This window comes from Ursus americanus, chromosome 30 (assembly GCF_024610735.1).
Source record: "Ursus americanus isolate L20-20 chromosome 30, mUrsAme1.1.p, whole genome shotgun sequence".
NCBI lineage: Eukaryota > Metazoa > Chordata > Mammalia > Carnivora > Ursidae > Ursus > Ursus americanus.
In genome coordinates this window covers 15,548,817-15,573,487 of record NC_142156.1, presented here as the reverse complement: position 1 = coordinate 15,573,487, position 24,671 = coordinate 15,548,817, and the positions used below count along the sequence as shown (strand labels likewise).

Here is a 24,671-nt window from a genome sequence, read left to right as displayed (position 1 = left end):
TAGCGAGTTGTGCGTCGGGCTCAAGAGCATGCCGGGCAGGTGTCTACACCTGTGTGTACATGGAAGGCTTACCCTGCATCCTCTCACCCTGGCTTAGAAAGCCCCTCTCCAGCCAAGTTAGAGCCACTGGGCTTCCTGAGTATTCATTCTTGAAGGGGAGTGCTCCCTCCACCCTGCACCCTCCCCTCAAGCCCCTGTTGGTGCTTGACGATTCCAGGACACGGATACAGCTGTCCTTGGATCTGCCCGATTCCCCGGAAAGGAATTCAGGGGGGCACCTGAGCTGGGGACATCCACAATGTCACCTGGCATCTCCCGCTTGGGGTCCCCCTTAGCATTTAGAATGCAGTATTGGGGAAAGTTTATCTAGGCTAAAACACTTACCTGCTGCAGTCAACCAGAGAGGGAAAGTTTTGTGACCTGTTGGGTTTTCCTTTTTGTCCTGACTGCCAGGCAACTCAGGCAAAAGTAGAACGTTCGAACCATCACACAGTCATGGCCTTTATGTGGGTGACTTTCTTCTCCTTGGAGAGCTGAACCTACAGCCATAGTCTAGGTTATGTCAGATTCATGTGGGAAAGAAAGAAGAAATAAATTAATAAACAAATAAATATGTGGCCTCTGCTCTTAAAAACTCATGTCAGTGATCTCTCCTGTGTGGGGGCTGAAAACTCAGACCCCACAGGGACCCCTGGAGAACTCAAGAGAATTCACTCCTCCAGTGCCGGGGAGTGACTCCAGGTCTTGTTACTGGAGATGAAGACTCAGATTGGAACTTTGATCCTAACTGGCCTTGGTCATGGGAGGGAGGTGAGAAAGAGAGAGTTCAAGCTCTTTACGTCCGTCAAGAGAGAATGGGGCTCAGTTGCCACCCTTCCCAGCCCCTTCGCCCCAATCACTGGCGGCTCAGAGCCTGGCATGTCTGAGTGTGGCCTGGGCTGTATTTTGTCCCCAGAATGTCTGCACCAAGTGTGGGGTGGAGACCTCCAATAACCGCCCGCATCCCGTGTGGCTCTGCAAAATCTGCATCGAGCAGAGAGAGGTGAGTGGATTGATCCCGTCTGGCTTTGGGGGCACCCTTCCTTGTTTGCCCAGCTCCCCCTTCCTCACTGTAACCAGGGAAACAGGGTGGCAGTCGAGGGCTGGGGAGCCTGGTAAGGGATTGGTAAAAAGGAGCTAGCTCATCACTGACAGAACAGTCCGTGATGTTTGAGTGAATTTCTTTTCTCCCACTTCCGTGAATTTTCTCTTCCTAGAAGTAGGGGGCACACCACATTTAAGAGGTGGAAGACTTGGAGTCCACTTACTGTCTTTCCACTCTCTCGCTGGGTAACTTTATACCAGTTCATCACCTTTCTGATATTCAGCTTTCTCCATCAAGAAAATGGGTATACTCAGGCCCTGCCTACTGAGTGTTTGGGGATATTGCGTGAGTCAAACAGGAATTGTGACGGGCTCTGTACAGTGGGCAGGGATCAAAGTGAAAAACCGGCACTCGTGAAGGCAGGACTCTTAGTGCTTGGCTGCCCTGTCTTCATCCTCTCCGTCTTTTCCCCTAGGTGTGGAAGCGTTCCGGAGCATGGTTCTTCAAGGGCTTCCCCAAACAAGTCCTCCCCCAGCCTATGCCTATAAGGAAGACCAAGCCCCAGCAGCCTGTCAGCGAGCCTGCTGCCCCTGAGCAGGTCACCCCGGAGCCCAAGCATGCTGCCCGGGCTCCAACCCGAGGTAGGACAAAACAGTTTCTCCTTTTAGGACCAAGGACAGATCTTGGCTAACTGGTCTACCCGGAGGATGTCCTGAGATCATGTCTTGTGTTTCCACCCAGCTGGTGGACAGCCAGCCTCTGGGCTTGGGTTTAGGACCCCATGCACAGCTCACCATGAACCCTTATCGAGAGGGTAGCACAGGAAACCAGTATGGAGCTTCCTCAAAAAGTTAAAAATAGGGCTACCCTACAATCCAGCAATCGCACTACTGGGTATTTACCCGAAGAATACAAAAACACTAATTCAAAGGGGTACATGCACCCCAATGTTTATAGCAGCGTTATTTACAATAGCCAAGCTATGGAAGCAGTTTATGAATGAATTGATGAATGAATTGATTCATCAACCAATTGATGAATGAATACAGAATGAATTGATGAATGAATTGATTCATCAACCAATTGATGAATGAATACAGAATGAATTGATGAATGAATTGATTCATCAACCAATTGATGAATGAATACAGAAGACATGGTAGATATAAATATAGATGTACACACAATGGAATATAATTCAGTCATAAAAAAGAATGACATCTTGCCATTTGCAACAACATGGATGGTGCTAGAGAGTAGAATGCTAAGCAAATAAGTCAGAGAAAGACAAATACCATGTGATTTCACTCATATGTGGAATTTAAGAAGCAATAAACGAGCAAAGGGAGAGAGGGAGAGAAACCAAGATACAGTCTTTTAACTGTAGAGAGCACACTGACAGTCACCAGAGGGGAGGAGTGAGGGGGCGGGTGAACTAGGTGATGGGGATTAAGGAGTGCACTTGCCACGATGAGCACAGCGTGATGTGTGGAAGTGTTGAGTCACTATATTGTACATCTGGAATGACTATAACACTGCATAGTGTAGTGTAATACAGTAACACTATTGCCTCATACAGTGTAATATGGTAACACCGTTGTATCGTGTAGTATGGTAACACTATTGTATAATACTGGAATTAAAATAAAAACTTTTTAAAAAGAGAGGGTAGCACAGGAAGCTCTCCAGCAGTGCCAGGCTGCCAACAGCTTTCGTTGTCATCCCTGATGGAGTATTTAGAGGTACAACAGTGGTGGAAATTAAAATTAGAAACAGAGGGGCGCCTGGGTGGCGCAGTCGTTAAGCGTCTGCCTTCGGCTCAGGGCGTGATCTCGGCGTTCCGGGATCGAGTCCCACATCGGGCTCCTCCGCTGGGAGCCTGCTTCTTCCTCTCCCACTCCCCCCTGCTGTGTTCCCTCTCTCGCTGGCTGTCTCTCTGTCAAATAAATAAATAAAATCTTTAAAAAAAAAAAAATTAGAAACAGAGACTCCCATCACCACAATACACCCTGGAGCCTGAGGAAGACTTGCTGGGAAGACCTTCCTTGTCCCTGCGACTTTACTATCAGCCATCAGCATATCTGAAATGGTACTAATTAAAAGTGAGAGATGAGTGGAAGGGAAATTACTAAAAGAAAATTACCACGGCTATGGATAGTATCACTCTTATCCAAGTATTATTATTAATTAGTAAAATGATGATAAAAGGGAGAGTCAAAAAAGTAAAAAGACGAAAAAAAGCAGCTACAATACAGACATATTTTAATTGCATGAGACCAGTAGGATTGACCAGACGAGCCCCTTGTAATGATCTCAGTTAACACCAAGTGATAAAATCTGGTCTGAATGACAGTTCTGCAGTTGCGTGCCGGCCGTGTTTCTGAAAGGAAGGTTATAGATGAAGGTCTCCAAGGTTGAAATGCCCCACAATGTCTACCATAAGATGACTTCTCACGGTGCACAATACAGTGCCTGGCACTCAAAAGGCATCCACCAAATTCTTTCCTCCTGACGTGGCCCAAGCAATGTCTGTTCCTTGCAGAGAATTCCTGAATTCTCAATACACACCGCGTTCCTGAGGACCCCCCCGTGTCACCCCCAGAGCATCCTTCTTCCTGGTTAAGCATCCCCTCCCCCCCCCACCGTGTAGGCTGAGAACACTACTCCCTGTCAAGATCTGGGACTTCTGAAACCAAGAGGACCTGAATCTCGGTTCCAGCTCCACTGCTTACCATCCGCATGAGCTTGGGCAAGTCGCCTGGGCCTCCGAGACTCTTTCCTCATCTGTGAAATGGGGTTCATAACTCACTGGGTTATTTTGAAGATTAAATGAGATACGAGATGGGAGGTGCTTTGTGGAATGTAGTGCCTAGTAAATATTGACCAATATTACATAATGTTAAAGACAACAGACACACACATAAATAGTGTGAATTAGCTTATCAGATAAACTCTGGACAAAGCAAATAACTCCAAAACTGTGGTTGATGTAACACCCATTTATATCACTAGAAAGAAGTAACATCACCAGCGTTGCAGAGTGACACGTGAAAAATTATTGGTAATAATTTGGGGGGGGGAATGGGTAGTTTACAAACTGTTGGTAGGACTAGAAATCACCTCCAGCCTTTTGGAAAGTGTTACAGCAGAATCTATTAAAATTTGAAGTGTACGTGCCATTTGATCTGGCAATCCCTCTCTGGGAATAGATCTAACAGCAATAAAAGGACCAATATAAACAGATATATGTGTAAGTATATTTGTATCATTATTTATGGTAGCAAAACCCCTGGAAAATCCTGAATGTTCACTAATGGGATTGTTTAATGGACTATGATACAGCCACACCCTGATATATTAGGCATCTTTTAAAATGGAATGATGGAAATGTATATTATAGATTCAGAATTATGCCCATAATAGAAGCTTTTGGTACTCTTTTAACAAACCAGTGGGTTCTAGGCTCTTTTCTGTGCCCTGGGAATACAGTGTTAAATGGAACAGACAAAGTCCTTGCCCTCAGGCAGCTAAAATTGTCCTGGGGGAACAGATAACCAACAGCATGGGCAAATACCATGTAATACCAGGTAGCGATGGCGTATGGAGGACAGATGAAGCGGGTGAAGGGACAGATATGCCAAGAGGCTCCGTGTTGGATGGAATTGCCACAGAAGGGCTGTATGAGGAGATGGCATTTGGGGGGAAGGGTAGAGAGGGCTCATGGAATATTTGGGAATGTCACACGCAAAAGGACCTAAGGTTGGAGTATGCCTGGTGAGTCCTGGGGAAAATCAAGTGAACAGAGAACATTCTAGAACAGTTTGTAAGATCATTGGCTAATGACCCCAATTTGTTCTTTTTAAAGCTCGTGCGTGCTCACACGTGCTTGTACACTCAAAGGAAATCATGTGAAATACTAAATGGGAGCGACCTTACAGGGGGAGTTGAGAGAGGGGACTTCCAATTCATTTTGTGAAAGTTGCTAAGAGTGGCACTGGGCTCTTCCGTGCACTCCTTAAGTGAGGGCTCTCCAGAGACTGTAAAACAAGGACACCCCATTATTTCTCTCTCTCTCTCCAGGTGACACTGAAGACAGGAGGGGCCCAGGTCAGAAGACAGGTAGGTTCTGCTGACTCAGTCTTCTATTTGGGGACAGGAGCCCTTCTATCCTTCTCTCCCATCCCTCTGCTGCCCTTTCTCCATTTAACGCGTGCTTTTCCCTCCAGGTCCTGAACCGGCCTCTGCTCCTGGGCGAGGGAGCTATGGGCCTCCTGTGCGCAGGGCCTCTGAGGCACGCATGAGCTCATCCAGCCGGGACTCAGAGAGCTGGGACCACGGCCACAGTGGGGCTGCCGGTGACTCCAGCCGGAGCCCAGCAGGTAGGAGACATGGGCAAATCCGGACAGGCTTCCTGGATGAGGAGAATCCAAAGGAATGGGGGTGACAATATTTTAATCCGTATATTCATTCAGTATTTATTGAGCATCTACTGTATGCCGTGTTCCATTCTAGATGCTGGTTCTAGTCTATGGTAGAGGAAAGACAACTCAGAAAGAATTCTGACTCTAGACAGCCATATGTTTGGTTATATCCATTTCCCGCTCTAATGCCAAATGTCAGGAAAACGTAGGGGGTTTTGCCTTCCTCCCTGGAAGCCCTGAGGAAAATGCCACATGCCTTTGAGCAAAGTCAGGATGCTTCCTTCTCACAGACCCACGGCAGTTCTTTGTTCTCTTGGCCAGTGGTCTCTGCTGTCCGTGAGGATGGGGTGGGTTGGCATGGCCAGGATGTCACTTACAGCTGCTCTCGGCTCACTGGGTGCCCGGCACCTCTGGCTGCACTCACAGGGGATTGATTTGTCAAGAGTACCCGCCGGTGGGAGTCCTTGATTCCTGGACTTTGGGGAAAATGTCTACTGGATGGGAGAGATCAAAGCTCCCTGCCTCCTGTGTGAGACCTCAGAGCCGCTTCATTTCCTTTGTAGCAAGGGGATGAGACTGGGTCCAAAGTTAGATGGGCTGAATATTCAGGTCCCATGGTGACTTCTGGCTTCTCTTCCTCAATAGTGGGTCTGTAGCTTAGGCCCGTAGTCCCTCTTCTCGGCAAGAGAGCTGGGTACACACCCTGTGCTTAATCCACTGTGCATACCCCCCAATGAGCCTGTGATTCAGATTCATAGAAAAAGAAGAATTTCTGAGCTCTGCAACATCATGGAGTATTTGTTGAGTACTTACTCTGCACCAGATGCTGGCCTAAGCTCTTCATGCAGACCATCTCATTTAATCCTTGTCACAACCCCAAACCCTGTCATGAAGACTTCTATTATTCCCATTTTACAGGTGGAGAAACTGAGCTCAGAGAAGTGATGACACTTGCCCTAGGTCACACAGCTGATCGTTGGTTCAAATGGAAATTAAACCCATGTCTGGCCAACGTCAAAGCTTGTGCTTGTTTTTCTCTTTCAGAGGTGACGTTTTCATTGATAGTGCTTTTTAAAAACATCTTTTTAAATGATGGTAAAATATACTAAATATTAAGTTTATCATTTTAACTATTTTTAAGTATACAGTTCAGTGGCAGTAAGGGCATTCACACTGTCATGCAACCATCACCACTATCTCCAGAACCATTTCATCCCAAACTGAAACTTTTACCCATTAAACAATAATTCTGCATTCCATCTCCTCCCCCCCAGCCCCTGGTGACCACTAACCACTATGGATTTGCTTATTCTTGACATCTCATATAAGTGGAATTACACAATACGTGGCCTTTTGTGACTGGCTTCTTCCACTTAGCATCCTGTGTTCAAGGTTCACTCATGTCGTGGCATGTATCAGATCCCTGAATTCCTTTTTAAGGCTGAATAATATCCCCTTGCACAGATAGACATTTCGTTTATCCATTCATCTGTTAATGGACCTTTGGGTTGTTTCCACCTTTTGGCTGTTGTGAATAATGAACATTGGTGTGCAAATATCTGTTTGAATCCGTGCTCTTAATTGGGGGGGGGGTCTATACCTAGAAGTGGAATAGCTGGATCATATGGTAATTCTATGCTTAATTTTTTTAGGAACCACCCATACTGGGTTCTACAGCAGCTTCACCAGAAATACACAAGGGTTCCAGTTTCTCCACATTTTCACCAACATTTGTATAGTGTGTGTGTGTGTGTGTGTGTGTGTGTGTGTGTGTATCCATCCTAATGCATGTGAACTGGTATCTCATGTTTTTTATTTCCATTTTCTCGATGATTAGTGATGTTGAGCATCTTCTCATGTGCTCATTGGCCATTCGTTTATTTTCTTTGGAGAAATGTCTGTTTAAGTCCTTCGCCCATTTTTTAATTGGGATGTTTGTTTTATTATTGTTGAGTTACAGGAGTTCTTTATATATTCTGGATGTTAACCCCTTTCCAGATCTATGATTTGTCAATATTTTCTCCCATTCTGTGGGTTGCCTTTTCGCTCCATTGATAGTGTCCTTTCATGCACAAAAGTTTTTTTTTTTAATTTTGACGAGTCCAATTTTTTTATCTTTTATTTTCTGTGCTTTGGGAGTCATATTCAGTCATCCAAAGATTTATTTATTTATTTATTTTAGAGAGAGAGAGCATGCAGTGGGGAGGGGCAGAGGGAGAGAGAGAATCTTTTTTTTTTTTTAAAGATTTTATTTATTTATTCGACAGAGATAGAGACAGCCAGCGAGAGAGGGAACACAAGCAGGGGGAGTGGGAGAGGAAGAAGCAGGCTCATAGCAGAGGAGCCTGATGCGGGGCTCGATCCCATAACGCCGGGATCACGCCCTGAGCCGAAGGCAGACGCTTAACCGCTGTGCAACCCAGGCGCCCCGGAGAGAGAGAATCTCAATCTCACGACCCTGAGATCATGACCTGAGCCGAAACCAAGAGTCAGTTGCTCAACCAACTGAGCCACCCAGGCACCCCCTCTTTGACCTATTTTTAGTTAACTTTTGTATACGAAGCCTGTGCTTTTAACTTCTGTATTATTTTGCCTCTTGAGGGAAAAGACAGTCATACAACATTCCTGAGCCAGATTTGACCCCCTGTCCCTCAAGAGTCAGTGTAAATGTTACTGCCATCTATGAAGCTTCTAGCAGCCGCCTGCTCCCCCTAGAGCTGAGTTACTTGCTCCCTCCTCTGAGTTCCCAGAGTACTGACACCCAGCTCTAATTAGTGCTTGTCACCATCTAAAGCATATTAAAGCCAGAATCTCTCTCCCTGAGAGAGCAGTAGAAGACAGGGGATCAGCAGATCCATGTACCTTGGGTGTGTATTAAAAGCACTGGTCCCCTGCCCCGTTCCAGACCTACTAAATCAGAATCCCTGGGGTCAGGACCTAGACTCTGCACTTCTTAAGCAAATTCCTCAGGTGATTTCTGTGAACGCCGAAGTTTGAGAAACATTGCTCAGGAGCCTGAAAAGTTAGATAAATGAGTTTGGATGTTTTCCTGAAGGTGCTAGGGAGCCACAGAAGGATATTGAGCAGAGGAAGGGCCAGCGTCTTGTATTTTTATATCATTCACACATTGCACAAGTATGGCAACTCAAATCCTGTCTGGTGGCACTGAGGTTATTCAGAGGGGTCTGGTGCCCTAAAACACAGACATGTCTGTGCTACCCTCTTTATGCCATCTGCAGAAGGTATGATTGCCTCCCTTCCTGATCCGCTGGAGCCCAGATGCCCTTGCTGTGTCGTAAAAGGCTCAGTCATGCCGGCAGCCCTCAGTGATGACCAGCCTAAGCCCCACAGGGAATTCCATCAGGAGTGCGGAGGATGCTTGCAACTCAGGCCCCAGACCCTCAACAAGAATCAGGTCAGCTCTGCATTTCCCCATTCAGTAACCCTGACACCTCCCAGCGCCCCCTTCTCCGCAGATCTGGGACTTGGAGTTAGTGCTGTGGAATAAACCAAAATCATCCCGACTTTTCTTTAGGCTACAGAGGTCGTCTGGGCAGCGATATCCCCTTCATGTTGGTACACCTAAACTCCAAGTCCAAAGGCCACCGGCACCAGGAAGCTGTCCCCATCCCCCCAGCCAAAGGTCGCCTCTTGCCTCCATCCCCCGCGATGTTACTTATTTACCTCTGTGGCCATTTCAGTTCAGTGTCAAGGGCACAAACACCAGAACAAAGACCTTGTGGGGTCAGATCTCAGCTCTACCACCTACCAGCTGTGCATTCCCATTTTACAGATCAAGACATCAGGCTTTCATATATTGTAAAATGGAAAGGATGACAGTAATCAGTCGTATCTCCTGGGGTTGCACTGAAGGATTACGTGAACCTGAACCTCACAGTGGTACTGGTAAAGATCTCGGAGCAGAGCCTGGCATGTGGGGGGCCCAGGGGGCATGATTATTCACTTTCTACCTCCAGGGGCAGGTATAACATAATAGCTAAGGACAGGGATTCTGGACTGACCTCAGGCACACATAACTGCCATTTTCTCACCTGCAAAGTGGGGACTGTAATATCACACATGACATCGAGTTGTGAGGGTTCCAGGAGGTGGTGCTCACGGCCTGGCACATCTGAAGTACTCAGTGGATGTTGGCTGTTACTGCTGTTTCATAAGCTCATTATTTCAGTGTCTGTCTCCTTCTTCTGACTGGGCCATGCACTCTTGGAGGAATTAAGATGGTTTTTGTCCATCATTGCCTAGGGATTGGCACTTGGTAGACATTCAGTGAACACTTGTTGAATGAGCAAGAGAGTGAGTGAGTGAATGAATGAATGAATGAATGAACAAGGACCCAAATGAACAAACCACAGTGCTACTGCAGGACCCATAGGGCTTGGTAAGCCCCCAGCCAGAGGTGGCAAAGCCCCTTTTGTCATTAGCATTCAAGCATCTCTCCAGTGACAAAGAGCTGAATTCAGGAAAGGTGGGATCCAGCCCAGTGAAATGAGAGAGGACGGGGCTTTCTTCCAGGAATGTCATACCTTCTGGATGCCAGGAACTGCTGTGTACATTATCCCCTTTGATCCCCCAGTAGCTGTGCAGGAGACAGTAGCATCTGATGGTCTCTGGCAGACTCCAGAGACCAAAGGCCTGAATTCAAACGCTGGCTCTGCCACTAACCAGTAAGGAAACATTAAGTGAGCTCCTTAGCCCTCTGTGTCCAGCTTCCCCATTTGTAAACTGGAGATAATACAGCACCCACTTCATGGGGTATAGAGGTGAAATAAGTTCTTATCTGTGAAGTCCCTGAAACATGGAACACGTAAACATTAAATAAACGTTAACTCATTATTATCTAGTAGATAGAGTTGTTCCTTCCGTGAGACATCTGAGGTTCAGAGAGGGTGAATGACCAGCCCAAAGTCACACAGCTTATACAAGAAGCTGGACGCAGAGCTAGGTCCCTGTGCAGATAGAGACCAGATTCAATAATAACATTTAGTGTTTGCTCCATGCCAGGTGCTGTTCTGAGCCCTTCGCTTGTATTGTATCATAGCCTCTCCAGCACAACCCTAGGAGGTAGGTACTATTATCCCCATTTCGCAGATGAGGAGACTGAGACCCAGAGAGGACAGGTCACTTGTGCAAGGTCACACAGGTGGAGGCGACATCACGAAACCTTTGCTTTTCGACCCCCGTGTTGCCACTGTGATCCGCGTAGCGGTTCTGAGTGTTGCACAGAGAGAAGGCACGGAGGGGAGGAGAGGGTCTAGAGGAGCTGAGAGTGTCGGGGCCTGCAATCAGTTCAAACCCAGGAGCCATTGCATCGTGCCGGCTGACCAGTTCCAGGCTTTCTCCTGCTTCCACTCTGTGTGCGCATGTGTGGGTACCTGCACGCAGAGCACAACAGCTCTTTCCTTTTCCCGGCAGGTTTGCGACGGGCCAACTCCGTGCAGGCCTCCAGACCTGCTCCTGCTGCCGTGCAGAGCCCAGCACCGCCTCAGCCCGGGCAGTCAGGTACCTGCCGCCCACCCACCCAGACTGTCACTCAGCTGGGACCCTGCTGCCTCCCATCCTTGCCTGCAGAGCCCGCCCGGCTTTCTGCAAAGCCACAGCCACTACCAAACCCTCAGCTCTGCGAAGACCCTCTGAACGAGTAATCCTCTGGGTGGGGAAGCCGGGCACGGGTGAGACGGGAGCAGCGGACCCACCCGCGTTGACAGGGCTTCTTCGTTCCTCGCTGTCCCGCCGCAGGCACTGTCACTCCCTCCCACGGCCCTTACCTTATGCACCTGCCACCTGCTCTCTTACTTTTTCACATCTTTCTTCCCATTGATTCACTTGAAAAACGGAACCGAGAGAACTTGCTATCCCAGACTCTGTCTCAAGGAAGTGCTGGGGACACATGCTCCCAGAACAGCAGTGTGAGAGTCAGGAAGAAATGGTGACCAAAGAGATGGGTAATATAGGAAAATCTATACAAATATGGGTTGCATAGAACAATAGGAGTAATGCCTGATCAGTGCAATTAACATTTTGTCTATTTAAGAGAAACCTGTGATAATGGCATAAAGGAGAAACCAGTATTCCATGCCCTAAAGATAACAAAGTACCACACACCGAGTGGCCTAAAAGAACAGATATTTATAGTCTCACAGTTCTGAAGGCCAAAAGTCCGAAATCAAAGGGCTAGGAGGGCTGGCTTCCCCAGAAGGCTGTCAGGGACAATCCCCTTCAACCCTCTCTCCTAGCTTCCGGTGGCCCATGCCTTCCTTGGCCCATGGGTGGCACTCTCCCCGTGCCTTCACATCGTGTTCTTTCTACGTACATCTCCATGTCTTTGTAAGGACATAGTCGTATGGCATTAAGGTCCACCCTGATGACCTCATCCTTACTTGATCTTCTGCAAAGACCCTCTTTCCACATGAGGCCACATTCACAGGGACTGGGGGTTAGAACTTAGCATCCTTTGGGGAATACAGTTCCACCCACTGCAGGGGGTGATTATAAAAATTAATGCAATGAAAATAGAGCAGTGCAGTGCGATTCTCAGTATGCTGGCCTGCTGAAGGTTCTGAGCCCGGGGCCTGTTCTTTTCTGCTCAAAAGGGAAATTCACAAAAGTTAGAGAGGTGTTAGAGACGAAGCACCTAAATGAGATGTTGCCATGGTGGAGTGGGTATTGACAGGCAGTGGGAACTGAAATGACTTTCTTGCTATGTGGTTGAACGTTATTCCAAGCCCCTCCCTTGGCTCTCCCCTGCATCCCACGCTTTGGGAAATGTAGTTGTAAAGAATCCACTGGACCAGGAATGACCCCATAGCGATGGTGGACTCAAGGCATAAACCCTCCTATCACCTTACAAATAATTCTTACTCCATTCGTTCATCAACTTCGTAACAGCCTGTGGAATGCAAAGAGCAGGTAGAGCCATCCCCATTTCACAGAGGAGGAAGCTGAGGCCCAGGAGGGAAGCACTGGGGCTTGAACCCAGGTCTTTCTGAACTCAGAGTCCCCCAGTGGGACCATTCCTACATCCCTGGGTACCTCTGCCCATCACCTGCTGCCCCCAGGCCTGTGTCTACACTCCTGAAATGAGGGGGGGTAGGAAAGAACACCCAAATGATGCGAATCCCTCTCTGTTTCCCCATTCAGGGCCTCCAGGAGGCAGCAAACCCAGCTCTGGGCCAGCAGGACGCTTTCCAGATCAGAGACCAGGCAAGTGTTCCTTTCTTTCCATACCTGTCCCGTGGGCATCTCTTCCTGTGAGAGAGCAGGGGCTGCCAGACCTTTGCCCCCTCTGCACCCAGCGAGCCATCTGATGAGCTCTAAGGGGCCTCCCTAATTCCAAAACCCTGCATAGTCCTCACTACGATTAGCTAGATAGAAAAGGACAGCACTACAGTGGTTAAGAGCACTGACTGCCTGGATTCAAATCCGGGCTCCTTTACTTCCCAGCTGTCAAGGCACTTAACTTCCCTGAGCCTCTGTTTCCTTATCTCTAAAATGGGAATAACCTCACAGAATCGATGGGAGTATTAAACAGACTAGGGCATGTGAAACCTTAGCACGCGGCCTGGAATGGATTAAGATCTGCTGAGTGACAGGAAGTCTTCTGTGCGGTGTATGGGGTTCATCATCAGTTACTGGAGCTACGCCTTACCCGCCGCTCTCTGGCTCACCGGGTACTGTTCTAAGTGCTGTACGTGCAGTAGATAATTTTGAAAACAACAGCTACTAGTTTCGAGCGCCCTCAGGTATTATAATTCCCATTTTGCATGTGAGGAAACCAAGGCTCAGAGACATTAAGTAACTTGCCCCAGGTCACACAGCAGAGATTCAAACCCAGGCCATCTGGCTGCAGAGCCCACACCACTGATCAGTACCCCCATGAGGTCTGTTTTGCCTGCATCCAAATCAGCCCCTGGAACTTGTTATATGGGGCCCGAGGACCTGCACTTTTGCAAGCTTCCCTAGGTGGTTTTGACAAAGGCAACATTCAGAGAACCAGTGAGTAACATGATGTACCTCCCCACCCCCCAGTCAGCTGGATATGGTGTCCTCCGTGGCTGGGCTGGGGTGCTTCTGGTACAAGGCTTGCCGAGCACCTGGTATACAGTAGGTGCTCATCACTAATAGTAATGCTGCAGCAGTTGCTGCTCTCGTGGCACAGAGACTCAGCTGCCTCTTTCCTGCCCTCTCCCCATCTCCCCTGCAGAAGTGGCTCCTGGCGATTCTGGCTATGCTGGGGCCGCTGCCCCGCTCCGGGAGGAGAGAACGGGGGGAGTTGGGGGCTACTCAGCAGCTGGAGCCAGGGAGGACCGAGCGGGCCCCCCACCAGGCCCCTATTCCCAAGCGTCTGCTGCCCCCCAGCCTGCCACGGCCCCTGCCCGCCAGCCCCCACCCCCGGAGGAGGAGGAGGAAGAAGCCAACAGCTACGATTCGGATGAAGCAAGTAGGTGGCACTTATGGGAAGAGTGTCTGGGGAGAGTCACTTCGGGATGTCATCCCCGGGGAGAGAGGAACAGCCCCCCAATATGCCAAGCCTAACAAACGTATTAACCAAGTTATAAAGATACAGATTTGTGTTACTCAATTCACAAAACAACATCGGCTTTCTAAAGAATAGGTGCTATGTATATTTTTATTGTGATAAATATGTAACATCAAAGTTACTATTGAAATTATTTTAAAGAGTACAGTTCGACTACATTTGCGATGTTCAGATGTTCAGTTTGCTGGTTCCTCAGCAGGTCAGACAGAAGTATCATATGACCCAGCATTTCACTTCGATAGATAGATAGATAGATAGATAGATAGATAGATAGATGATAGATAGATGATAGATAGATAGATAGATAGATAGATAGATAGATAGATAGATGATAGATAGATGATAGATAGATAGATGATTGATAGATAGATTGATAGATAGATAGATAGATATGTATTTTAATAGCCTCTAAACCTCTTCAATGTATATCTTCTACAAGTAATTTCTTAACCATAATTTAAAAATTCCTAGGCATTTCCTCAGGCATCCATCCCTTCAATGACTTGTAAAGTGCCTGTTCTGGGCCTTGCCCACTCAGACCCGAAGTCCTAGGGACACACACACACATGCATACACCAGTGCCACTTATCCTGGGTGTGTCTGAGCAGCAAGGGAGAACCGGGGTGGCCTTTGTGGGCTGGCGGGAGACATGGATGGACGAGTATCTGGATCTAATATGTGTGGTGGGGTTGGAGGCGTTCCAAGAGCTCCTGGTCAGGTGGACAGACAGGACACGCACAGAAGAAGTAGACCCACGGTCATAATCGGTGGCCTGGCTTTGGCCCACCGTGTCACCTCTCCTTGATGTGAAACGCGAGGTGAATACTGCCTCCCACACAGAGCTAGAGGAGGGTCAACTGAGGTACCTCCTGGGAAAATGCTTCATAAACTGGCCGTCATTATCACCACGTAGTGCTAAACACACAAGAGGAGTTATTATGATGTTAGTATGTGCATCAGAAGTACCAAAAGTCAACACCTGCTGAGCACTTCTCTTGTGCCGGGCACTTTTTCTAAGTGTGTTGTGTGCACGTGCTCATTTAGTCTTTCCACTGGGCCAGGGAATAGGTGCTTCTATAATCCCATTTCACAGATAGGGAGACTGAGGCTCTAAGAGCTTCAGGGATCCGGCCACGCTCACACCGCCAGTGAGTGGAGGGGCTGACGGTCAATCATAGATGACCAGGATGAAACAGCAGCTGTGCTCTCCCACCGGTCCTGGGCCTGCCGTCTCAGGGAAGGAGAGTGGGGAGTCCACGGCCACCTTGTGAGCCACGGGCTGCTTCTGCTCTGGCAATGTGCTGTACTTAGCCCACCTTTCTGCCTTTCTGCACACCAATAACTTCTGAACAGCGTTCTCTGCTCCTTCCTTCTGCCTTAAGTGTCCCTTCACTGACCTGCCATGCCTAGAAGACCCTCCCAGCTTGCATCTGTCCCTATTACAAGCTGTCCCCGGTGATTTACAACAAGCCTATCACTGTATTCAACTATATACTGCTCACTCACTCATGCACTCATCTCTAGAGTGGACACATGTTTTATTAAGCACATACTATGTGCTCCAAACTCTTCTAGGGCTAGGGACACCGTGGCAAAACAAAAGCAAAAGAACAACAGCCAAAACGACTGATCTAATGGAACTAACATTCTAGTGTCGACAAATAGTTAACATGCCAATGAGTTCATTTCAAATGGAGCAGGAAATAAAATAGGACAATGACCGCGAGGGTGACTGCTTCTAGATGGAGTGATCAGGGAGGGAGGAGGTGACATTGAAACCAAGATGTGGCTAATGCGAAGACACAGCCATGTGAGGGTCCAGAGGAAGAGTATTCCAGGCAGAGGCAACTCAATGCTCAGACTCATTTCTTCCTCTAGGGGAGTAAGTGAGCACTGACTGTGTGCCCTGTACTGTGCCCAGTGGGGACAGAGCAGCGAACGAGACAGTCACAGCCCTTGCCCTCAGGGCGCTCTCAATCTAGCAGGACGGGAAGTCATTAACTAGGCAAATGCACACTTGGTTAAGTGATCTCAGGTGTGCTGAGGGCTCCGAAGGACAGGAGGGTCTACCAGGATGGGGCATCCAGAGCAGGGACCGAGTCTTCCCCTCTGTAGGCTCAATGCCTCGAGCAGACTGGGCACATAGTAAGTGCTCAGGAAATGTTTGTGAATGACTGAAGAATGTTCTCTTGGTTCCTGCCTCTGCCCCCTTCAGCCACCCTGGGGGCCCTGGAGTTCAGCCTTCTCTACGACCAGGACAACAGCTCCCTGCACTGCACCATCATAAAAGCCAAGGTGAGTGAGAGACCAAGCTGGGGACCACGCGGATGCTCTGGCATGTCTAGGGGGCTTGGGAATGGCTTGGGTGACCAGGCCTGTCTACCTGTGACAGTGACAATTGATAGAAAGGGGCAAGAATTAGCCAGGACGTTCCCTTTAGACAACTTCCTTCGGGGGTGTTCCAGGGGGTTTCACTGAGCTTCAAGGGCAGAACTTCAAGGGCAGAGCTGAAGTCAGCCCAGACCGTCCACAGCCTCTGGAGGGGACTGAAGCAGAGGGGCTGCCTGGCAGCGATGACAGCCTGATTGACAGCTGACAGGCTCACCTAATGGCTCCTTCTGCTCTCGTGGCTGGCAGGCTGGAACAGCGGCCTGAGGCGGGGTCAGGGGCCCCATTGTTGCAGATACTAGGACATCTCTCTGCTGCGGACTCCAGGGGGAGCGAGCCAACTCAACTGGAGACCCCAGGCAAGCTAGATGATGCCAGTGCCTATCCCAGAAAGTAACTGAGGGGGTTTCCCCTGCTGCGAGCATGACCCATGTGAAAGCAGAAGCAAGGCTCAGGAAACAGACTTCCTGGGTTCAAGCACTAACTCCATTGCTCCCCAGTTGTGCGATTTGGGGAAAGTTACTCAACATCTCTGAGCCCCAGTGTGCCATTTGTAAATCCGGGATAATAATGTGCCTCTCCCACAAGGATGACTGAGTATGAAGTGTAAGGCGGCCACACATTCTCACTGGCCCAGGGCAGTGCTTAGCCATGCCCACGACCTTGCAGGAATAATTAAAAGCTCCCCTTTTCACTCATTTGGATGATAAGCGAGGCTAACACTTACCACAGCTCCTGGATCAACACGCCCAGGGCACGTCTTGGGCAGGTCTCGCTGAGCGCCTGTCTCGTAGTCACTGCAGCGAGCACTTACATGCCCCAAGAGCACAGTGAGGGAAGCGCATTCATTAGCCCCGTTCGTCTTCCTGGGGACCTCGGAGGTCGGGATCATTATTAGCCCCGTTGTACAAATGGGGAAACTGAGTCTCGGAAAGGTAAAGCCTGAGGTCATGCAGCTGGTAGGGATAGAGCTGGATTTGCATCCCGATGTAATGGTTTCGCTCCCTGCCCAGTCCCCTCCTTCAGCTCCAGAAATGGATGGAAGCCACACCATTACAGCCCCCTTGAGACAGGATACAGAAAGTTCACACGCTCGGGCTGGGCAGGTGACGGAGACGAGCAAAATGTGTGAGATGTTCGGCTGTGGGAGTAGCTTCGGTAAACCGGCGTGAGCAGGCCCCAAACTAAGATGTTCAAATTCAGATTTTAAAAGCATAGAGTCTGCCAATTTGCGGCCTTGCAATCCCAGTAGTCATTCCTGAAACGTTCATCAAATGCTGACTCCGTACCGGGCACTGCCCTAAATGCTGATGGTCCTAGCGTAGCCAAGAACCGGCCCTACCCTCATGGACTCACGTCAGGGAAATGGCCAAGAAACCATGGCTGTGACATTTCCTGAGTATTATACACCCTCCCAGGCTTTCCACGGTGATTTCATTCCACTTAATCTTCACAGGTTCTATCATCATTCCCATTTGACAGACGGCAAAACTGAGGTACAGGGAGATTAAGTGACTTGCCCAAATCACAAGGGCAGGAAGTGGCAGAGCTGGGGTTTGAACCCATGCAGTCCAGCTCAAGAGCCTGTGCTTTTACCCACAAGGCTACTCTATGAGCTTTTCCCCTTGCCCCCCACTTTGTGGCACCTTCTCCCTATTGTCCACACTCACTAGTGCCAGGCCCAGAGTTCACCCTTCACAGGTGAGGTCTCATTTAATCCCCCAAGGACCCCATGAACCGGGGCTGCAATCAGCCCCATGGAACAGATGGGGAAACTGAGGCCCACAGAGATTCGTGGCTTTGGGATTAGTGCTGTGAGAGGGGACAGTGGAAGCCCAGAGGTGGGACACCTGCCCAGCCCTGGCATAGGAAGATGGACAGAGTATGTCTGGGCGCCAGGAATTTGAGGTTGCTCATATTAACAAGCCCAATTTAATTCCTACCCCAGACAAACTCCCTTACCCCACGGTGTCTCACTTGAGCCTCATTCAAGCCCAGGGAGGGGGGCTGGACAGACATTGTGATCCCCATCTTATGGATGGGAAAACTGAGGTCTCAGAAATGAGTACAGGGGCCAGGGCCAGAACTCAGGTCGCCTTTCCCCAGCTTCTCCTTCTCTCCCATCCTTCTTGTTCTGGAACATTTCCTTCCATGCTAGGAATAACAGTCCAGCATTGGTGCAGCGGTCACTGTGGGCCAGGCTCTGTGCCCAGCACTTCACATGGGCACATGTATAACTACATGTAAGTGTTACTGCAGATACTATTATCCCGTTTGACAGATGAGGAAAATGAGGCTCAGAGAGGTTAAGGAACTTGCCAAAAGTCACACAGCGGGGAAGTGACATGGCCAGGCTCCAAACCCTGTTTGCCTGATTCCGACATTCTTCCCAAGATACTTCATGTCCCTTCTCTGTCTTTGGAAGAAGAAGTGCAAGGGTTGACTGGTGGGCAGGACAGATGCCAGGGGCTGTGCCCGTTGCCTGTGACAGTTGAGTGCCAGGCCCTCCCAAGGCCCTCATGCTGTTGCCTTTTCTCTTGCAGGGCCTGAAGCCCATGGATTCCAACGGCTTGGCTGATCCCTATGTTAAGCTGCATCTCCTGCCGGGAGCCAGCAAGGTACCATATGGCCTGGGCCTCTCGGCAGGCTGGGCACATGGGCCCTGGCAGGCACCCAACGTTCCCAACTCAGAGCCTAAAATAGCCCCCCTATCTGGCCCCAAACCCCCCTCCTCCCTGAATGGCAAAGTCCTTGCAAGAGGTAAGGGATGGGGGGTAGACCAGGAGTTACTCCCCCTTGAGGGACAGGCGCTCTGCCCATTTCTCCAGCCCAAAAATGTGGGATCCAGGGAGCTGCTGGAGGCCAGGAGAGAAGCAGAAGCCCCGGTTATGCCATCCACCTGCCCAAATACCTTCAGTGGCTCCCCAGTGCTGACCATGGCTCACCACCACCAACCCCCCGCCCCCACTTTATGTCCCAACCAAACACTTCTCTCTCAAGAGGAATGAATAGCTGTCTCCAGGCTGCAGTACTAAGCACTTGAGAAAGTGTTTGTCATGAAGTGAAAATGCACTGCGGCCCCGCCCACCTTTCTCTCCCTCCCAGCTCGCTCACCTGCATATCACTACCTTGCTCTGGGGAAGGACAATGGAGTTAACTCTCCTTTCTTTGGAGGGACCCACTCAGAGCACATGGCTAGAAATGAAAGCGTGCTTTCTTGGAATTTATTTTCCGCTTTGTTGTATTAATTTGACATGTGTGTCCCAAAAATAAGGGTGACTGTACACTTGGTTGCATGATCTTGGGAAAATGGCTGTTAGGAATTTCTGCAAGTATGAAATGCCCCATAACACAAAGAGGACACACATGTCTGCAATCACACACACACTGTCTCTCACTCTTTTCTTTGTTTGGATTAAGAAAGGAGAGTCCCTCCCTGGCCATGGCCAAACTGTGAAGTGATTGGCCACTACTCATTCTAGCCCCCCAGTGACATTTGCTTCTCCTTGAGACTCTTTCTTTGCTCACGCCTGAATCCAAACTTGCTTTGCCAAAGCGTCCAGTGAGTCATTTACATGTTAGTATGAATTAGATTTGCTACCAGGCCACCTCTTCTGGATATAGTGTATTTTTAGCTGTCTTTCTTAGAGTAAAATGAAAACCTTGTCCCCTAAGGACTTTCAGGCATGGAGTATACGGTCTAGGGAGACAGAAGAAACCATTTCAATGCCCCCCAGAAATTGTGTTTTCACTGCCTATAAGTGAGTGACTCTTTATGTCTGCCTTTTTGGCCTATAAATCGTATGTTTTTCTCATGCTCTCTAATCTTAATGGAAAGTTCAAAGAGAGGGCCCAGCACACAGAGGAAGGGGTGGCCCAGGGTCCAGCATTGACGATGGCTGTAGCCAGCACTGGGGATGCCCTCCACTCACTGAGAGCATGCATTTGCGAGCAACTGAGCCCCTGGACACTCGTAAGGGGAGCGGACTCCTATATCACCCACCCACCTACCCCAAGTCGACCCAAAGGATGAGGCTGCAGGGCTGGCTTCCCACCAAGCGGGTGTCTGTCCATCTCTCTGGGCTGTAGTCCAACAAGCTCCGTACAAAAACCCTACGGAACACCCGGAACCCTGTCTGGAATGAGACCCTTGTCTATCATGGCATCACAGACGAGGACATGCAGAGGAAGACGCTCAGGTACCTGCTGGGTGGGGGGCAGAGGGGGGGTGAGGCTGGGCAGGCTGCCCATGCCGCTGCCAGAGGCCACTCTTGAAAACACATCTGCCTGGTGCTTTCTTTCTTTTTTACTTCTGCAAACATATGCTTTGGTAGAAACTTTTGAAAATATAGATAAACAAGACTCTTAACATCTTGGTGTCTAGACGTTCAGGTTGTGTGCATGTATCTACGTGTGCAAATGTGTCTTACAAAATTAAGTATTTTAAAAATGGACCATTCTAATAATTAATCAGCCTCTCTTAATGTATTGATGCCATTTTATATTCTTCTACAGTGTTTTGTTAAACCGCATTTTTAATTATGTAAGCAATAAGAAAATACACTTTTCTGGTCAAAAAAGAAATGATAGAGAAGGCAAAGCTGCTTTTAAATGTTAGTCCCCAGGGCGCCTGGGTGACTCAGTCGACTAAGCGTCTGCCTTCGGCTCGGGTCATGATCCTGGGGTCCTGGGGTCGAGCCCCGTGTCGGGGATCCCTGCTCAGCAGGGAGCCTGCTTCTTCCTCTCCCTCTGCCCCTCCCCACTGCTCACGCCCTCTCCTCTCTCTCTCCCTCTCTCAAATAAATAAATAAATAAAATCTTTTAAAAAAATAAAAAATAAACAAATGTTAGTCCCTTCCGCCAGCCTGGGTCCACCCCCCCCCCGAGTGCACGCATATTCCTACCACTGTTTACAACATGGACAGTATCCTGATGTGTAGATCTGGAACTTCCCCTTTTCTTAACACCGTATCTTGGGGTTACAGCCGTGGGAAGACAGTCAGGTCTGCCTCACGCTTGACTGCTTCAGAGTATTACACAGAATGGTTTATTTTTCAAATAAAAATTGAAATTTTTTTAATGTTTTATGATTAAATATTACACATGTACAGAAAAGCATATCAACATAATAAAACACCCACCAACGCAACACTCAGTCTTTTAGAAAATCTTCATATTAAGCGTCTGCCTTCGGCTCAGGGCGTGATCCCGGCGTTATGGGATCAAACCCCACATCAGGCTCCTCCCCTGGGAGCCTGCTTCTTCCTCTCCCACTCCCCCTGCTTGTGTTCCCTCTCTCGCTGGCTGTCTTTCTCTGTCAAATAAATGAATAAAATCTTTAAAAAAAAATAAAAATAAAAAAAAGAAAATCTTCATATTTTGCTGTATGTGCTTTGGCTTTTTTAATTATTATTATTTTCAAGAAAGAAAGCCCTGCGGATGCAGATTGAAGCTCCTTGCCTATACTCCCATCCCCTCCTCTCTTCTTTCCCCCTCAGGGCTAAGCGCCACACTGAATTTTATGGGTGTCATTCCCGAGCATGTTTTATACTTCAGCTACGTGCTTATGCATCTATAAACAGTGATGGTATTGTCTGGCATGTTTTTAAACTTTTTAAGGATTTATTTATTTATTTGAGAGAGAATGAGCAGCAGAGGGGGAGCAGAGGGAGAAAGAGAGAGAGAGAAAGAATCTCAAGCAGATGCCCCACTGAGCTCGGAGCCCAACATGGGGCTCGATCTCACAACCCTGAGATCATGGCCTGACCTGAAATCAAGAGTCAGACACTTAACCGACTGAGCCACCCAGGTGCCCCTGGCCTGTTTTAAATTTTATGTAAATGTTTATCAGTTTATTCAGCCGGCGTCCTGCCTACAGTGTCCTGTTTCCAGCTTCTCGCTTTTACAAAGTTGCAATGAGCATCCTTTACGCTTCCTTCTGTACGTTCTAGTGTTTCCTTAGGCTGGAAGCCGAAGGGGAACGTTTGTTGGATCATAGTAGATGTTTTTGTTTTGTTTTGTTTTGTTTTTACAAGCCATACAAACCGCTTTTCAAATTGGCTGTTGCACGTACCTTCCCGCCAGCTACAGTATTATTTTAAGTAAACGTTTTTATGGCAGGGTAACAGCCATTTAGAAAAATGTGCACATAAAAACTGTACAGATTGATGAGTTTTTACAAAGTGAATGCACTGGGGTCTGAGAACAGAACATTCCCAGACCCCAGACACCCTGCCCCTAGTGCTGTCCTTCTAGTGAGGACCCTCCCCTCAGGGTATTCACCACCCTAACTTCTAGAGGACAATGAACTCAGTCTGGGTTTGTACTTTACATAAACGGAATGGTACAGCAGGACTCTCCTCTGTCTTTCCACTTAACGTATTTGTGATACTTGCCCAAGTTGTGTGTAGTTGTAGGTTGTTAATTCTTGTCCCTCTTTATTTTTTTAAGATTTATTCATTTATTTTAGAGAGAGAGAGAAAGAGAGCACATGGTGGGGGTGGGGGGCAGAGGGCAAGGGAGAGAGAGAATCTCAACATAACTCCCCGCTGAGCACAGAGCCCAGTGCAGGGCTTGATCCCACAACCCCGAGATCATGACCTGAGCCGAAATCAAGAGTTGGACGCTCAACCAACTGAGCCACCTGGGCGCCCCATCTTGTCGCTCTTCCGTATCCATTGTGTGACTATGCTACAGTTTTATTTATCCATTCTACTGTTAAGGGACATTTGGTTCATTTTCATTTGGGGGCTATTACAATAGCCGTGCTAGGAACATTCTAGCAACATTGTATTATGCACGCTTCTCTTCCTAGGAGCGTGATGGTTGAATCATAGTGTATGTATATGTTCAGCTTTAGAAGAAACTGACAATTTTCCATAGTGATTGTACCAGTTGTCACTCCTACCAGCAACGTACAAGAGTCCCGGTTCCTCCACAGCTTCATCAATACTTTGTCATTCTGGCCATTCTGGAGGGTGTGTACTGGTGTTGCATTATGGTTCTGCCTTTCCCTGGTGTTGGCTAATTACAACCCTGCTTTCCACATACACAATTATATTCTTATGTTTATCTCATGATTTTTCTTAAATAGTCCCCCATTATAGAATGCATACGTTATTTCTGCTTTTTCACAACTAGAAACAATACCGTGATAAACATCTTTGTAGTTAAATATTTTTGCACTTCTTATGTCTTTGAGATAAATTCCTAGAACTGGCATTATTGGTTCAGAAATGATGATTAAGTCTTTGGGGACACATTGCCCTGCAGAGGGACGGGGTTGGTTACATGCTCACCAGCCAAGTAGAGACACCTTTTTTTTTTTTTTTCCAGTCCTAAACAGCATGGGGCTCAGCCACGAGGGTGCTCTGGCTCTCCAGCACTTTGCACATTGTTCAACAAACATGGATGGCCAAGGGGCAAGATGCCGTTGGTCCCAGCCTGCCCCTCAGACTGCCTCCCATGCCTCAGGGGCACACATCCTTCCTCCCCTTTGGTATATGTCAGGATGAATTATCATTGCCGTAACGGGTCCTTTTGGCCTCCTGAGGAAACTTTCCATGACCTGCCCTTTCTGTGTGTACCTCTCTCCTACTCACTTGTGCGGAGTAGATAACAAAGGGCAATATAGTGTTTGAGGATTCACAGAGACCTGGATTCAAATCCTGGTTCTGCCTCTTACCAGGGAAAAATTATCCACCTCTCTGGTCTCCGGTCTCTGCTCTAAAGTGAGAAACTCAGATGTTTGCAGGGAGAACAAATTAAAGGAGGAGAGATTGACTAAGTTCCTGGTCTAACTTTGCAAAAGATGATGCTCAAATGGCCATAAAGTATTCCTTAATCCCCGAGGAATGATAAATTAAAACTATAATGAGATACTATTGCTCAGTCAGAAAGACTAAAATTAAAGACTGACAAAATAAAAGTTAGCAAAAATGAAGAGCAACCAGAATGGGCATGACTTGCTGGTGGGGGTAGAACGGGTGGAACCACTCTGGAAGACTGTTTAGAAGTTTCTACCAAAGCTAAACTTCTCTGTAGCCCGTGACTCAGCATTTCCACCCCTGGGAAGATCCATGTGCCTGCAGAAAGACTCAGACAGGACTGTTCTGTGGCAGCTTTATGCGTAATAGCTTAAAGCTAGAAATTGGTCGAAACCAAATGTCCATCAGTAGCAGAAGCACTAGGGTATGGTTCCATGGTGGAATACTATACAGCA

At 48.2% G+C, this 24,671-nt stretch overlaps 1 protein-coding gene across 1 annotated transcript in view; it reads left to right on the top strand.

Annotated features, from left to right (window-relative positions):
• Nucleotides 1–24,671, top strand: part of RPH3A (rabphilin 3A) — a 199,171-nt gene that overhangs the window by 159,931 nt on the left and 14,569 nt on the right. The window contains exons 8-17 of the mRNA XM_087857336.1: nt 956–1,042; nt 1,560–1,725; nt 5,165–5,203; nt 5,311–5,463; nt 10,939–11,025; nt 12,664–12,726; nt 13,727–13,963; nt 16,278–16,357; nt 18,994–19,068; nt 20,540–20,649. Of these exons, the coding sequence (XP_087713462.1) occupies nt 956–1,042; nt 1,560–1,725; nt 5,165–5,203; nt 5,311–5,463; nt 10,939–11,025; nt 12,664–12,726; nt 13,727–13,963; nt 16,278–16,357; nt 18,994–19,068; nt 20,540–20,649 (1,097 nt within the window). The remainder of the gene's footprint in view (nt 1–955; nt 1,043–1,559; nt 1,726–5,164; nt 5,204–5,310; nt 5,464–10,938; nt 11,026–12,663; nt 12,727–13,726; nt 13,964–16,277; nt 16,358–18,993; nt 19,069–20,539; nt 20,650–24,671) is intronic.